Source organism: Corvus kubaryi, unplaced genomic scaffold (assembly GCF_017639235.1).
Source record: "Corvus kubaryi isolate FWS band 111438036 unplaced genomic scaffold, C.kubaryi_AGA036_p1.0 37300, whole genome shotgun sequence".
NCBI lineage: Eukaryota > Metazoa > Chordata > Aves > Passeriformes > Corvidae > Corvus > Corvus kubaryi.
This window is the reverse complement of record NW_024581093.1, coordinates 3,103,674-3,119,598: the sequence shown is the minus strand read 5'-3', so window position 1 is coordinate 3,119,598 and position 15,925 is coordinate 3,103,674. Positions and strand designations below refer to the sequence as shown.

General features: G+C 45.2%; 2 protein-coding genes across 4 annotated transcripts; both read left to right on the top strand.

The window, feature by feature from the left end:
- Nucleotides 1-3,372: 3,372 nt before the first annotated feature.
- On the top strand, nucleotides 3,373-7,288 carry LOC121664105 (arylamine N-acetyltransferase, pineal gland isozyme NAT-3). The gene is made up of 2 exons (XM_042027127.1): nucleotides 3,373-3,461; nucleotides 5,306-7,288. The coding sequence occupies exon 2, from the start codon at nucleotides 5,313-5,315 to the stop codon at nucleotides 6,183-6,185; it is 873 nt and encodes a 290-aa protein (XP_041883061.1). The 5' UTR covers nucleotides 3,373-3,461; nucleotides 5,306-5,312; the 3' UTR covers nucleotides 6,186-7,288.
- Nucleotides 3,377-12,848, top strand: LOC121664104 (arylamine N-acetyltransferase, liver isozyme-like). Of its 3 annotated transcripts, none has more exons than XM_042027124.1 (2): nucleotides 3,377-3,461; nucleotides 11,953-12,848. In XM_042027124.1, the coding sequence occupies exon 2, from the start codon at nucleotides 11,958-11,960 to the stop codon at nucleotides 12,846-12,848; it is 891 nt and encodes a 296-aa protein (XP_041883058.1). In that variant the 5' UTR covers nucleotides 3,377-3,461; nucleotides 11,953-11,957. The 3 variants fall into 3 exon arrangements, with proteins under 3 accessions (XP_041883058.1, XP_041883059.1, XP_041883060.1); XM_042027125.1 differs by lacking the exon at nucleotides 3,377-3,461 and adding an exon at nucleotides 8,008-9,177; XM_042027126.1 differs by lacking the exon at nucleotides 3,377-3,461 and adding an exon at nucleotides 9,195-11,580.
- Nucleotides 12,849-15,925: the final 3,077 nt, after the last annotated feature.

Below are 15,925 nucleotides of genomic sequence, written 5' to 3'. Positions count from 1 at the left end.
GTAATTGTTCCTGCTTTGCAAGCTTCCAGGCTGATTGCCTGAACCATGACTGATCCAGATTCCCACTGAAGTCCATCAGAGTTTTTGCACTGAAGCAACAGTTTGGTTTTAGAGGAGATTTTTTGAGGAGAAAGCCCAAAGCCATTCTATTTTTCCTTCAAAACCTCAGTGAGATAAAGCCATGTTGTTCCCCTTGTAATGGAATTCAACTGAATTACGACCATTTACATGTAAGAGATTTATGCTGAAACCCTCAGAGCTGGAAGACCAACGTGGTCTCCTCGGTCTGCGTTAACACCCTCAGAGTTGGTTTGTGTGAAAAACCTCATCTTGGCAGGGTAAAATAAGCAGAGGAGATAACTTTTGACACCGACCAGCCCTCAGAAAGATGCATCAGATAGAGGAAACACTAAAAGCGAGATTTGGTCTCTTCTTCACTGAGAAAAAGCCAAGAAATGTCCAGCACAGCTGTTCCCTTCTGTAGTCCCAGGGGGAAAAGTTTCTACTGGAGCTGCAGGCTCATCCTTTGGCTGGTGGGATGGACAACACCTGACTGCACATGGTGGATGCTGAGGATACAAATCCAGAAAGATATGGAGCCACAGCTTTGATACCTGGAATTATGTAAGGAAGACAATGAATGCCAAGCATGAGGGAGTTCTGCCACTATGAATATGTCTATAGGTGTGAATATTATTACCAGTCTTGGATTAGGGCAGCCTGCATCTATTAAATTCCCTTTGGAAATGAAAGGCAAGAGCCAGACACTTGGCTTTGGGTGTGCAGTGTTTCCTTTCCCAGGAAAGTAGGAATCTGACCTTGTGTAAGAGTATAAGATTTTATACTAATTCCATTTAAAACACCTCAATTGCGTTATTCCTTTAAAAGTCTCTCTTTTTATATATATATATAGTTTATATATTAAGCATAACAAAATATAGTAAGTATAGTAAATATATTATAATATTATATCAGTAGGATCTGACCTTGTGTAAGAGCATAAGATTTTATACTAATTCCATTTAAAACACCTCAACTGCATTATTCCTTTAAAAGTCTCTCTTTTTATATATGTATATAGTTTGTATATTAAGCATAATACAACAAAATATAGTAAGTATAGTAAATATAATATAATGTAATATAATATAATATAATACCTTGCTTTTTTATACAATGTGCCAGAGAGGTGATTATAGAAGGGAGCAGACACTTGACTTTTACCTCAAATAGGGCACCCAATGCTTTTATTTCCCCAAGCAAATATTGCAGCATCTAATACTCCATTAAAGCAGGGAGGGAGGGCTATTTGATGAGGCCTCTCGGGAGAGTTAGGGTGAGAGAAGGACTTAAGTATTAAATTTAATGTTGTCAGCAGTTTAAATTTATATAAAAGTGAGTGCAATTACAATGAGGATCTTCTGGAAAAAGCTCAGCCAGCTCCAGCTCCTGCCAAGGTTGGGAAATGGCGTTTCAGTGTCCAGGTGGACAGCAGTGTCCTTTCCAAGGACATTCCCATTTGTATGTTCACCCTGTGGTCGTGTTCCCCATCCCAGCAGGCCCGAGCTGGGCTCTGCCCTTGGTGGCTCCTGGGGACAGGTGATGGCGTGTTGTCACCATTACTCACAGCTGTGATTGCAGTGTATTGCCCCACCTGGAATTAGCCCTGATGATCTGGCACGGCACTGAACAGATTCCAGCAAGGCTTGGGGATCAAGATCAGCCTGTCCTTACCTTTAGCACTCCCTGACTGATCTTTGCCCTGTACTGGCCTTGGGCACACCTGGGGAGGGTGGGAGCTTGTGGTTTCAGTGGCTTGGCTGTAAAATTTGCATGAAGAAAATGGAGAGTGATGCAGGACACTATGTCGGGATGAGAATTTGAAAGACAACAGAAGAAAATGCTCAATATCAGATAGGTTTTAGGGAGAGGAGTTGAAAAACCTGAGTATCAAAGTACCAGGGAAAATGGGTTTTGCTCCTACTGGGTTAGAGAACACGTGTATTTAAAAAGGACCCCAAAGTTCTCTGGAAAAGACCCTGAGCCAGTTCACACAAGGGAACATGGCAAGCATTCAGTTCTGGCACCATCTGTGGTCCCAAATAACTCTGGACAAGAAGCATGGATGGGTCTCCTCACATGTTGTACAGAGATGGGTCCATGGAATTTCAGGATGGTTCCCATCAGGACTGGGATCTGCCTGCTTGACTTTTGGTTTCTCCCTGTGAAAATGAGGGTCTGGGGGAAGAGAAGGAATTATTCCATGTCAGCAAGATCCAGCCAGGAGTATGAACTTTCTCTTTGTACTGATTTGGATCTGCCCAGATGAGCCCGACAAGAGCAGGTTCTCCTTTCCTTTCAGCATCTCTTGGCTTGGGCATGGGTTCTCTGTTGTGGGTCACAGACCAGCCACTTACGGGATGATAAAGAGCCAAATTTTGATATGGGAGTGGAGCTGTGTGATGGGTTATCAGAGACAATTTCATCTGATTTATTATCTCTGCTAATTATCCCAATAAATCAGTGTTTGAATGGAACTTGTCGTTGACACTAAATGTGAAGGACTGGAACTACTGTTGGGGAACTAACAGGGAAGATCCAGCTGTAGATGTCAGAGAATGAATGAGTCTTGACAAAATGCAAGCAAAACTGGGAGATACAAAAGCAATATGAAATGCACTGAGAGGATGGAACTTCCTACGTGTTAGTACTCCGTAGTCATCACTGTGCCAAGAGCATCTTCACCATCAATGACATCTGCAGGTGATTCCTGTGGGCAAAGGCCAAAGGAGACACACTGCTGGCCCAGGGCTTCCTTACCTTCAATGAAATTTGCTGTAATAAAAACCACATGGAAATCACAGAGAGCAAAGGCAGCACTGAGGCTCCTGTGCTGCAGACTGGGGTAAGCAGGTTGCAGGTGCAGGTTACTGTGCTAAAATCTTGCTGTTTTTCAGAAAGAGTGCAAAACCCTTCTCAGACTGAATGCACACAAGCTTTCCTTCCCCACGTTTCCAAACAAATAGTAATCTAATGGCTGGGAGAAAAAAAAAACTACATCACCTCGGTGCATCCAACAAACTACTGAAACAAAAACCCTTCTGGTGACAGCCTGAGCAGGCACCTGCAGGCAGCATCAAACAAGTGAAAATGTGAAGCAGCCTCTGCTCTAACAACAGCCCGGTTTACACTGCTGCTGGCTTTGCTGGCTCATTCCAGCGCTCACGCTCCACCCTTTGGTTTGGTTTTTTTGTTTCCTTTTTTTTTTTCAGCTCTTGCAATCTGACAGAGGCGGGTGAGAAAGCAAGTTGAAGGAAAGGACATTGCCCAGAAGAGCAGCTGGAGAGCAGTCCTCAAGCCCTGTCTGTGCTAAGTAGAGGACAGCCAGCCACGCCACTTGCTTTAGCCTAGAACCACCCCCAAGCCCCGGAGGTACACTGGCACTTGCACTGATTTTCCAGGTAAGCCTTTTTCTTAACCCCCGGCTCTTGGTAGCTGAGTGCTCTCTAAGCAGGAAGTTAAATCTGTCTGGAGACAAACAGCAGAAATGGTGCAAGGGCAGAGCAGGGAGTGCTCAGCTGCTCAGTGTGGTAGATATGCTGGTTTATTTACTCAGTTGTGAGCCTCAAGCAACTCAAGCATTTCTGCCATCTGCCTCATTTCAGCAACCCCATTAAAACAGCCCTGTAAACACCCTCCAGAGATGGACAGACAGACAAACCCCACACTAACATTTTCCCTGTAAGTAAAAAGTTACTGCACATGTTCTGCTTGCTGTGGTGGAGGGAAAGGAAGGGAGAAAAAGGGAAAAACAGCTCATTGCTGGTGATGCTGGTTTAAAATTCACATGGCAAGAACTAAGCTTGTGCCAAGTTTTCAGAAATGAATAGAGTTGTAGTTCCAGGAAAATCCTGGGAACAGCCAAAAGTTGAACAAATAATCTCCTGACTCTGATGCTCTTAACCCCATCATGGATCACTCAGGCCTGCTCGGATGTTGAGACATGGTGGTGGCCACGATGCAATCAATAGTTAGAGTTCTGTAAAGCTTCTATCCTAAAGGTCATGTGGGGACCCAAACCATGGCACCCTCTGCTTCTGCCAGGATATTACACCAAGTGGAAATTTTTCATTTTCATTGTTTTGTTTATGTACTGAAAGTACCTTTCCAAAATTCCCATACTATTTTGGGTATGCCATTTTTCATCAGATTGGGAATATAGTCCTGCTGGAACAGTTGGATATTTTCCCTTTGATTTTACTTTGGGAGTTGCATACAGGAACAGAAAGCATTTTTGGACCTTTTTGGGTCGAAAATCTGAACAACACTGCTCCATATTTACAGATGTCTGAAATTTAGCATTGCCTGGGGAGAAATAACAAAAGTCCTTGGCTCCATTAAAATCCCATTCCTTCTGTCGAGGGCTGTGAGGGCTCGAGCTGCTTTCCATCCCCGTGTTTGTGAAACAGCCTTGCCCTCTGCCATCCCAGAGGAGGGCAATGCCTGCTCCCTTACCCATGGGCAGCCACCCACCAGTGGGAAGACCATGAGCAGAAGGAGCAACTGCATCCCAAAAAATGATCTCAGAAAATGTGACGCCCTTGAACCTTGTTGTTCAGGCCCAAACCTTGGTTTCCTCCTGTTGCTATGATAGGGCTGTGATTAGCTAAACTGTGCTGTGGGGAGGCAGCTCACAGTGGGTGCAGTAAAAAGCCTCCCACAGCTTTTTCTGCCCTAAAAAAACCTTCTGCACTCCAGGTCACGTCTGCTATCTCCGGCATGGAGAGCAGGAGCAGGTGAGACCAGCTTGTGCCAGGCTGCCTAAACAAATGAAATACCATGGCAGGACAGATTTGCTTCAGATTTAGTTGCAGAGGAGGCTCTGGATCACTCTGCAAGAGTGGGAGGGTTTGTTTTCTGCTTTTGCTTTGCTGAGTCAAACCACGAGCAAAGCAGTTCAGATCTGGAGAGTCTCAGTTCCTATAATTTCTAGCAGAGAAACATCGCTGCTACTGCTTTTGTTCCTTCCTACAGAGATTTGTAGCTTTGCTGGGCAGGAACTCTGCTGAAATGTGCTTAGCACAGCTGGAGCCTCTCGTCACAGCTGTAAAAGAGGCAAATAAAAATAACATTTGTGCTCATCAGCAGCGTCCCATTGGCTTCTCTCAGCACTATTACTCAGCTGCCTTTGATACAGACATTAGTCAAATCCTGCTCCTCTTCCGAGCGCCCCGTTATGAGGGACGGGGAAGAGCCTTCCACCACTTCTGACATAGCCAATTATTTTTTCCCACCCTTCTCTCAGAGGCAGCATGGACATCCAGGAGTATTTTGCCAGAATTTCTTACCGGGGCTCCCACAATAAGCCAGACCTGGCTACCATGTCAGATATATTCCAGCACCACATCCAAGCTGTCCCTTTTGAAAACCTCAGCATCCACTGTGGGGAAAGCATTGAGCTGGACCTGGAAGCAACCTACAACAAGATAGTGAGGAAGAAACGTGGGGGCTGGTGCATGGAAAACAACTACCTTCTATCTTGGGTCCTGAAAACTCTTGGCTATGATGTCACCCTTCTGGGAGCAAAAGTTTATGTCCCAGAGCTCGACGCCTATCCAGATGAGATCGACCATCTGCTGCTACAAGTGGAGCTTGATGGCAAATCCTACATTGTGGATGGGGGGTTTGGGATGGCCTACCAGCTATGGCAGCCAATGGAGCTGATTTCGGGGACAGATCAGCCGCAGACTCCCGGGGTCTTTCGTTTCCAGGAGGAGAGCGGGACCTGGTACCTGGAGAAGGTGAAAAGGAAGCAGTGCGTTCTCAATCAAAGCACCTCCGCTTCCCACAGTGTGGAAAATGAAGTTTGCCGTCGGGTTTATCTCTTTACCCTTCAGCCACGAGACATTGAGGAGTTCAGGGGCTGCAATGCCCACCTGCAGACAGCACCTGACTCGCTCTTTGTGACCAAGTCCATCTGCAGCCTGCAGACTGCTGACGGCATCCGGGCACTGGTGGGGTGGAAACTCACAGAGATAAAGTACAATTATAGGGACAATATGGATCTTGTAGAAATCAGAATCATTGCAGATGAAGAAATGGAGAAAACACTGAAGGAGAAATTCAATATAACACTAGACAAGAAATTTGTACCCGTCAATACAAGCAGGTTGTCTCTGTTCTAACTCACTGCCTGAATTACAATTCAATTCAGTGGCATTACAGGCAACTCTTCCCTCTCTGTCTGACAAGCATCTAAAGGTTAATCTTTCTCCTTCCATCTACACCAGTGAAAGGCAGAACATACTAGCACGAACCTGGAAAAGAAATGGATTTTCACAACTATTCCTGCATCTCTTTTTGGTTTGGGTACAAATAATTTCTGCCCAGCTCAATCAAATCATTGCCCTTCTGTTTGTGCTTAGCAGGAAGCAGACTCTGCCCATTCCCTACTCCTTTCATCTCTTAAAAGCTTTTCTAAACACACCCAGTGGAGCTGGGCAGAATGATGGAGCGGTATGTCTTTGTCTTTATTACCTGGTGCTGCCACCTGGGGAAAATCATACCTGCTTCATAAATGAATACTATACTATTTTGGGAATTTAATAGCCAAAACCACAAAGACATCCTGTGCTGAGTTTCTCCAGTTAAGCCATAAGCCTGTTCTTTTTGCTCTCACATCCACAACACCCTCTCATGTGGCAGTCAGGCCATCCCACACCTGTGTGAATTCACCATGTGAGTACTTGAGGACAGGCTATTTACGACCTAGAACTGATGATAAAAAACGTTAGTGACAACTCTGTGTTGTTTCAGGCTTTGCACAGCTCCTGTTCTCTCAGTGACAGAACCAAAGAGCAGTATTTCTTTGAACTGAAAGCATCTCCTGAGCATTTTGTTTGCTCGCACTCAGCAGCAGACTGCTGGGAATACATGTTCCTCTCATCAGACTCTACTCCGGGTGTTATTGCACATTAATTATTATAGCTGAACCCAAACACATGCATAGAATTATTTTTCTGAAACGTATCTCTTCTACTGAGGATGTGTTTGCAGTGATACTAATTATATTGATATAAGGAGAAACGATGAATCTTAATCACATACCTAACGGCTAAGATTTCTAGTAGGAGAAATTACTCAAATGTGACCACTTTGCCCTTTGAGAAGATGCTTGTTGTTCCTTTATGTACAAATCTTGGAAGCATTACAACTATGCACTTATAATTAAGCAAATTATATAAGTGAATTACAATTAAATAAAAAAAAAAAAATCAAGCATTGTGAACTAGAATTATTCAGATTTTTCCCCCCCAAATTACAGCATGTATTCCCAAACTAAAAAAAATGTCATTAATCACTGAAGTCATCCTGATTATTTGTATGTGCTAATATTTTCCAGCTAAGGCTTTTAAAAACACAATAACTCCCTGAACCTTTTTCACTTGTTATGCAGTATGTGCAGCTTTCTAAAACTAGCAATTTAGATTTAATAAAAGCTGCTGCTATTCTGCATATTCAAAATGTATTTCATAGAGACACAGCAAGCTCCTGAAACCCATGTCTTCCTAGAGTCAAATTCACCCACATGTGCTTGGCTGCAGGTGTGCAATAGTCCCTTTTAGCACATGAGGCTCTCCATCCTAAGAGAAATGAAATGTGGTTGTAAAAGGAAGAGGGGCTTCTTATGGTGAGGACCAGCAGCTTGCAACACAGATGGTCAGAAGAAATTGTCTCAGGATATGGCTTGTTTATGATCTGTGTTTTTCTGTGGTCCCCACATTAGTGGGAGAGCTAAAGGAGCTAAACTCAGTGGGACAGCAGGGACAAAGCACTGAGATGCAGATAAAAGTCCAGGCAGGTCTTGCAAAGCGGTGGGGCAGGAGAAGATCCATGCAGAGCCAAGAATCCCCATCTTTTGAGGGAACAAACATAGGAAACACCTAAAAAGGGCTGTGCCCACTCATCTCTCCCTGTGCCAGGGTGTTCCTTGCACTTTGTGCTGTTCCATAGGCTCAGGGGGTACAGAACTATAAAATCACAGACCTTTGAGACCAGAGTAGGGTGTTACATCCCTTGCCCCTGAGATCCAGCGTGTGGAGGGCAGGAACAGGGAAAGCCACTTTTCTTTCTGCTGACTCAACTCCCGGAGCGTGTGCCTGGCACTGCCCGGGTGCTGCTCCTCCACGGCACAGCTCAGCACTCCTGCCTCTTGCCCTGCTCACCCACAGTGTATTTATTGCTGAGCAATACAATGAAACTTGCTGTTGGAAGGGGAAAAAACAAACAAACAAAAAAAACCCCAGAGGCTTTTCATCTCAGATTGCAGTAGTTTGTTTATTCCTTATCGCTAACTTTGGAGGCAAATCCTTAAAGGCACAGCAGGCTCAGGGAGCTCAGAGTTCTTAGGGAGCAGCATATTCCCTGCTGAAGGACAGGGCTTCTCTTCGAACCCAGGGGAATTTAGACAACTATGTGACTTGGCAAATCTGACCTTGTTGCTTTGCAGGAGCTGGTGTCAGCCACGAGGAATAGATCAGTGTGGTGTGATTAATTCAACAGTTGCCATCCCCACCAATAAATCAGTGACTTCCTGCCCTGTATTACTCTCTGTCTATGATAAGCCACTTCCTGCAGGGATCCAGACCATATCAATGTCAACAATGTAAAATCTGCATCAAAATTTGCATGATTGCTTTGCTGCTTTAGCATGGGAGCACCTACCAAGGTGCCCCAGAGACTGAAGCCCCTGGGTGACCTGAAGGGTTGAGAATGGGTTTATAGGTTATAACCACTTACAAAAGTTGCTCACGATACCCACGCTTTGCACTCCTGGAGGGCTTCAGTTCCCATTCAGTAATGTGGAAAGTTAGTATCTCCTCAATATTGTAATCAGTCAGGGGACTGGACCATTTTCATGCTCTCCGTACAGCACCTGACACAATGACAGGGCTTTCCACACATATGCCAACACAAACCAATAAAACCGTCAGAATATAAACTACTGTAAAAGAATAAACTCTCTCCCCTCCTTGGCTGCTCTGCTGGAGGATAAGGCTGTCCCTGACAGGCAGTAAAGGCAGCCTGGACCTTTAAGAGCAGCAGTTCCCAGTGCAGCTCTTCCCTGTGAACTTTGGAACACGCCAGGGTGGAAAGCCTGAGCTGACTGCCTGCGAGGTAAGCGCTGCATGCCTGATCTTCATCCTGTAGCTTTGCATCAGCCCCTTTGGAAAGCCCACCCCCTTGAGTCTGCATACCCTGTGCACAGTGCTGCAGGCGTATTAGCAAAGCACAAACTACAGGAACCCCAGGGCTGATGGGGAGTGTTGCACTGCAAGGGCGTTTTCCAAGTGCAACATTGAGTGTTTGAGAATTAAACTGACCCCTTTATGCTGAGCCATGGTGTATGAAAAACGCAGCAACTGATTCACACTGTACCTTAGAATCAAACAAATAATACAGGCATGTGCAAGAGGATCCAGCCTTGGGAGTCCCTCATGATTTTAGCAGAGAAGAACTGATCCTAGTGTTCAGCCTAATTACAAAAGGACTCAGCGCTCCTGAGGGACATGTGCAGACAGGCAGAACTAACATCTGAATCTCACTACCCACGAAGCTGCAGGAACGCTGAGCAAAGCTGTTGCAGGGGCAGAAGTAAACAAGGCTGAGATCCGGACTGAGGCTCGGGATATTTGGCAACTCAGATTTGGAACGCAAACTGTCCCCCAGGAGAGGGCTTGCTCACTGCTGCAGCCTCGTCTCTCACACAGCAGGAGTGGCTGTGCCAAGGAAAAAATCTGCCTCAGGAAGGCGAGGGAGTAAACGCTGATTTATGTGGATGCTCCCTAATGTCAATGATGTTGTAGTGCAGCTTTATTACGCTTAAAGCTCTTTAAGTATTCATTGAGATCAGAGCACATTTTGTCAGCCATTGCAAGGCTGTCTCTGAAGCAGACTTTAAATTGATAAGGCCAGAGAAGGGGCAGCTGGGGAAATTGAGGCACAGGCAGGGAATTTCTCCAACTGCTTTCCCAGTGTGTTTTCCTGAAGCCTCATTGCCAGCACCCCATGGGGGCTCTCCATGGGGAGGTTGCTTGTGGCTGGATGAGGGGAGCTGGTTTTATCCTGCCCTTTCCCCATATGATGGGACACCCAGACACAGGAGATGAGTTACAGGGAGGGCATCAGGTCTTCTGCTGCTGGCCCAGGGCAGGGACTGATCTGGTTTTGCTTGAAGGCAAATTCCAAGCATATCAGACCCACCAGGCTGATGGACTCCTCTGGACTCCTGCTGGTCACAGAGGTTCAGCTCGACACCCTCATAGGGAAAAGATGTTTCTATCTTCCTATGCAAAATTGCTGAAAGTGGGAATAGAAAGAAAAATGAGGCAGAGGACCACAGGATGAGCCTGCCAGTGAACACGTGCACTGTGTGTTGGGAAGGAAATGGCTTTCTACAAGTGTTTCCAAGGAGATCCTGCCAGAGATGAGTGCCCTTGTCCTAAAAAAGGGATGGAAAAAACCGTAAAACGCAGTATCAAAGAGACATTACTGTTTTTTCATGTAGCCTCTTTGGGTCCTTTTGAAGTGAAAATGTTTATTTCTAATTCCCTTATTGGGATAATCCTCTATTCTATCATATTTTCCTGTGGGTTTGCATTAGCCAGTCTGAATGTTGGTACCAGTGCAGATGAGGAGCAAGACAACCAAGTCATGTGAGTTGTGCTGCTGGCATCAAGACTGGGGTTAAAGTCTAGAGATTAAGCCATTGGATGTGCTCAGCTGCTGGGGTGGGGGTACTTCCATCTATGGATTTGAGGTGGGACTTTCACAAGCTTCTGGCATGGACATGGGGTCAAACTGCTGGGGAGAGCAGTTGGACCAAACCTGAGAATATTCAGTGGAAGGGAGTTTCTCCCATCTCATCCACATCAAAGGATTTTTGGAAAATCCTCCCAGGGAACATTCAACCATTTGCAGGAAGCAAGAAATCCTCAGACTTGTTGGAAATTAACAGATTTTGAATTGTTCTGAACAACAAATATCCTTGCATGGAAAAAAGCTGAATTAAATCTAAACTAAAGACAAAATAAATCCTTGCAGAGGCCAGATGAGTCACTGGATTAGAAGTCTTACAGGGAACCTTTTGTATCCAGGCCACACAACCAGCGCCAGTGCCAGTGTCTTTCTGCTAATGAAAGGAAAGGGGATCAGAGATACAAAGACACTAAATATTTCCAATAAATTGAGCTGAAACTAAAGCCTTTAGTTCATAAAAGATGGTCAAAGAAACCAAAAGATTATGAGTATGCCTTGTATGTACTTTTAGATTGATTCCTTTGACCCTTAGGTTAGAAAAATTAAAGTTCCTTCCTTTCACAGCCAAAGCCTTGTCTAAACTCCCCAGGGAAATTTAAGAGATTAAGAAAACAACTACCTACTTCACATGGAAACCTGTCTGAAAGGGTGACACACTGAGATGTTAATCACAGTTAACTGAATCCATGAATGCAAAACCTTCCAGTTAAATTACCTGTGGGATAGAGAAAGAATTGCTTACCTGGTACAGTAAAAGAAACAGTAAGAACTTTCTGTGACTTTTATGCCGGTATGGTGTGGCAGCTTTTTTGCAAACCTGTTGTTTCTTGATTTTAGAAAACTTTTGTCATGTGGGATCCTCCTCTGTGGTCAGAGATGCTGTTATGGCATGTGCTGTGTCTTCCCATGGGAAAGACATCCACCTGGTTTGAAGGCAGCCCCTGAGAGAGGGAAAGCATTATTGCCACCTGCTCCTGTCCTTGTCTTTTTTTAAAGAAATACTTAAAATTCCTTTAGATCCTCATTAAAATGGCCCAGACTACATTTGCAGGCTGGTTAACCTGTGCTACAGAAACAGGAGTGAACCCCTTGACAGCCACACAGCAGTAACTGGCTACTTTTCTGCTCACACAGGCAAAATGAACATTCAGGAGTATTTTGGAAGAATATCTTACAAGCAGCCCCATAAGGATGCAGACTTGCAAACTCTGACAGCCATTTTCCAGCATCACATCCAGACCATTCCTTTTGAGAACCTCAGCATGCATTGCGGGGAGGCCATCAAACTGGATTTGCAATCTACTTACAATAAGATTGTGCGAAAGAAGCGTGGTGGGTGGTGCCTGGAAATCAACCACCTCCTGTTTTGGGCCTTGCAAGAATTAGGGTATGACGTGTGTATTCTTGGTGCACACAGCTATGAACCAGCAGAGAATGGATACACTGCTGAGATGAACCATATCCTCCTGAAGGTGGTGATCAAGGGCGATTCCTACATAGTAGATGCTGGGTTTGGGGGTGCCTACCAGATGTGGCAGCCACTGATGCTGATTTCTGGGAAGGACCAAGCCCAGGTCCCCGGCATTTTCCGCCTCATGGAAGACAACGGCACCTGGTACTTCGAGAAAGTCAAAAGGAAGCATTACATTCCTGAGCGAGGTGATACTGACTTCCCTGATACTCCAGAACTGGGGAATATCAGAAAAATATATAGATTTACTCTTGAGCCAAGACACATAGATGACTTCCAAGAGCTAAACACATACCTCCAAGTGTCTCCGGACAACATACTTCGGAAGAAGTCAATCTGCACTCTCCAGACCACCAATGGGCTTCTTGCCTTAGTTGGATGGACGTTGACTGAGATGAAGTACAACTACATGGAGGACATGGACCTGGTGAACATCACAACCCTTACAGATGAAGAGGTTGAGAAGACACTGAAAGAAAAATTCAAGACAGTACTGGAGAACAAACTTGTACCAGTAAATGTTCGTGGCTTGCCACCCAATCTAGTGGATAAGATCTAACTGTAACACTGTGCTGGATGGATCTTTAAATAGCCAACAGGAAAGTTCTAAAATTAAAATTAATTACATTAATTAATTAATTAATTATTTTTTAACTTGAGCTAGTCACAAACCTTGGTAAATTCAAGTACATTGCTAATTAACTGCATATATCGATTGCATATTTTTTATTAAACCTCTCCTTCTTTAGAAACCAAGACATCTTACTATCTCTGTTTTGCTCATATGCAAATTGCTTTTTGACTCCTTAACTTTTTTGCTCACCTTCTCAAGAAGTCATTTTATTGCACATATATTTTGTGGCAAATGAGACCAAAATGATGCAGAAGGAGAGGTTGTGTTACCATTTAACACGAATGACCTCTAACCTTTTTTGGTATTATTTCCAATCTCCTCAGTGACTTTTACAAATTATTCACTTCCCTTAACAGTCTTAAAGTTGAGCTGAATAGGCTTTTAAAGACTTTGTAGAAAAAAGAAAGGTTAAGACTTTCTCAAAACAAGCCACCATTAGGTGCTGATTAGCTTATGAAAAGTTGAAAGACTCAAGTCCTGTTCCCTTTTCAGAAATTGGCTTATCCAAGGGTGCCTAAAACGTCCCAAAATCTCTCTAATTTTGAGTACCCACTTTTTCTGAGTCTGATTTATCTGTGTCTTTGAATTCAAAATAAAATCCACAGAAGATGAGATAATTCAATGGTTTCTAAAAATCAGGGATTTGGTATCAAAACTGGAAAACAAAAGTTCGATCAACCTTTGCAAACTATAATCTAAACTTTTGGGACCAAGGCTTCACGTGATGTCAAGAGGACATGACAGTATTATAGATAAAACTCTTCATATTTATTACAAGCAGCATTCTGCACAAAAGCAACTTTAAAAAGTGATATTTTGAAAGCAAAAGAAAACCCTGGGAGGTGAGCACATGCCACCAGTGTAGTTTCACAGCAGGATATCTGTTGGGGCCCTCCCCCCCGCGATGGGGTCCTGGGAGAGGGGCCCTGGGGGGGAGGGGGGAGACACGGGGTTTCCCTAGCCCCTGGTCAGCCTCATTCCATGTTTCCCTGTGCAGGCAGGGACCCTCGGGTCCCGTGATTGCCTCAGTTCCTCGTCAGAGCCCGGCCATGCGGCTGGAGAAATAAACATCTCTGAAACATCTACCAAGAATCAGTCCATATGTATTTCTTTTCCACGGGCCTTGTTGTCTGATACGCGTGTTGCAGTATCCGCACTGTAACAAATGGTGGGGAATGCGGGCAAGACACCAATGCCTAAGGACAGAAAATTCGTGAGTAAAAACCACTCTAGATCTCTCTCTTCTTGCCTTGGTTTGGATATTCTCTCTGGACTATGGAAGAATCATGGGAAATGTGGCTCTCTGAGTTGCAGAAAGAAATATATCTAGAAGTTAAAGGAATCCTTGAACAACAAAACAAGAAAGTATTTGTTTCAGGAGATTTAGAACATTTTTTTAACTGGCTTTTCAAAAATTGCTTTTATATTTCTCGAGACTTACTTTTTGGTATTAATCCTCCTGGAATTACTGGAATTAATCACGGGTGTTTTTGACACAAAATCTGGGATGAGATAAGGGGTCAAACAAAACATGCACTAGTGATAGAACCTCTCCGTGCATTTCTTGTAATCAGCGAAGCTCTTGAGGAGCATTTGTATGGTCCCATTACCCCTAGAGCAGAGGATGGCCATAATCCCGTGGCTGAGACCGCGCGGCAGCCATCCCAGGAGCGCATGACTGCAGCCATGCTGGCAGAGATGCCTGTGATGGATCCGCCCGGCCCCCTCAGGAGCGCGCGCCTTATCGCAGACCCCATCCCTGTCTCGGGGTCCCCGGCCGCTTGACCACGAGTGAGGGAGCGACGCCACAGGCGCTGTGGGTGCCGTGGGCCACGAGCAGCCAGGAACCAGGGCTCGGTGTGGAAGCCCGCTCTGAGCATACTGGTCAGAGAGCCCTGTGGAGGGAGAAGCAGTGGTTTCCACAGCGACACGAGAAGCCGCGCAGCGCCGAGCCGAAACGAGGCTACTCTCAAAGCAACGTGGAGTTGGCGGAGTGGAACCACTCACAGGGTGTGGGGCCGGCGGCGATGGCAACACAGGGCCGTGCAGAGCCCAGACACGCGCCGGAGCAGCGCCGCTCGGAGAGCGCGGAGCAGCCGCAACGCGGGGGCCCGGCCGAGACGTCGGAGTTGGTGAGGTGGCGGCCACGCGGGACAAGCAGCCACAACAAACACGCAAGCATGTGATAGGAGAAGTTGTAGCAACGAAAATCACAGGAACTGTGAAATGGTACAATGTAAAAAACAACTATGGATTTATAACATGAGATGATAGAGGGGAATTTATTCATCCATAGAACTGCCATTAAAAGGAATAACCCTAAAAATTACCTGCAAAGTGTAAGAGATGGGGAAGTTGTACAATTTGATACAGTGCAAGGAAAGAAGGGTTTTCAAGCAGCGAATGTTACTGGGCCTGGAGGTATTCCAGTCAAAGGCAGCCGTTATGCACAAAATTATAAACAATATCCATCCCAGCAACTTCCCTACCCACAACCTACCTTCCCCTTTTACCCTATACCCAATATGAACCCTTTCCTAAGTTTACCCCATCCCCAGTTTATTCCTAATCCGTTTTTCACCCCATGGCTTCCCTATACAATTCCCTTTCCCTACAATTCCTCTCCGATGCCGAGGGGGGGATGAAAAGGGGGAGGGAAGAAATTAAACCCTCTCCTGCCTCAGTTTCCCCACAAAGCATGCCTGGAAAGTCCTGTCTCCCTTCTGTCAACCTTAAGATATTCCAGAGAATCTGTTTGGACATTTAAAGACTCAGGAGGGTGGCTTGTTTTGTTTTAAAACTGTTCTTGTTATGTTTATCCAGTTGTTTTCAGTGTTAAGTTCTAGATCTCTTTTTGTTAAAAATAAGCAGGTGAAATATTGGGGCCCTCCCCCCGCCCTGCTGTGGGGTCCTGGGGGGGAGACATGGGGTTTCCCTGCCCCTGGTCAGCCTCATTTCCCTTTGGTTGTGTTGTGTTCCCCTGTGCAGGCAGGGACCCTCGG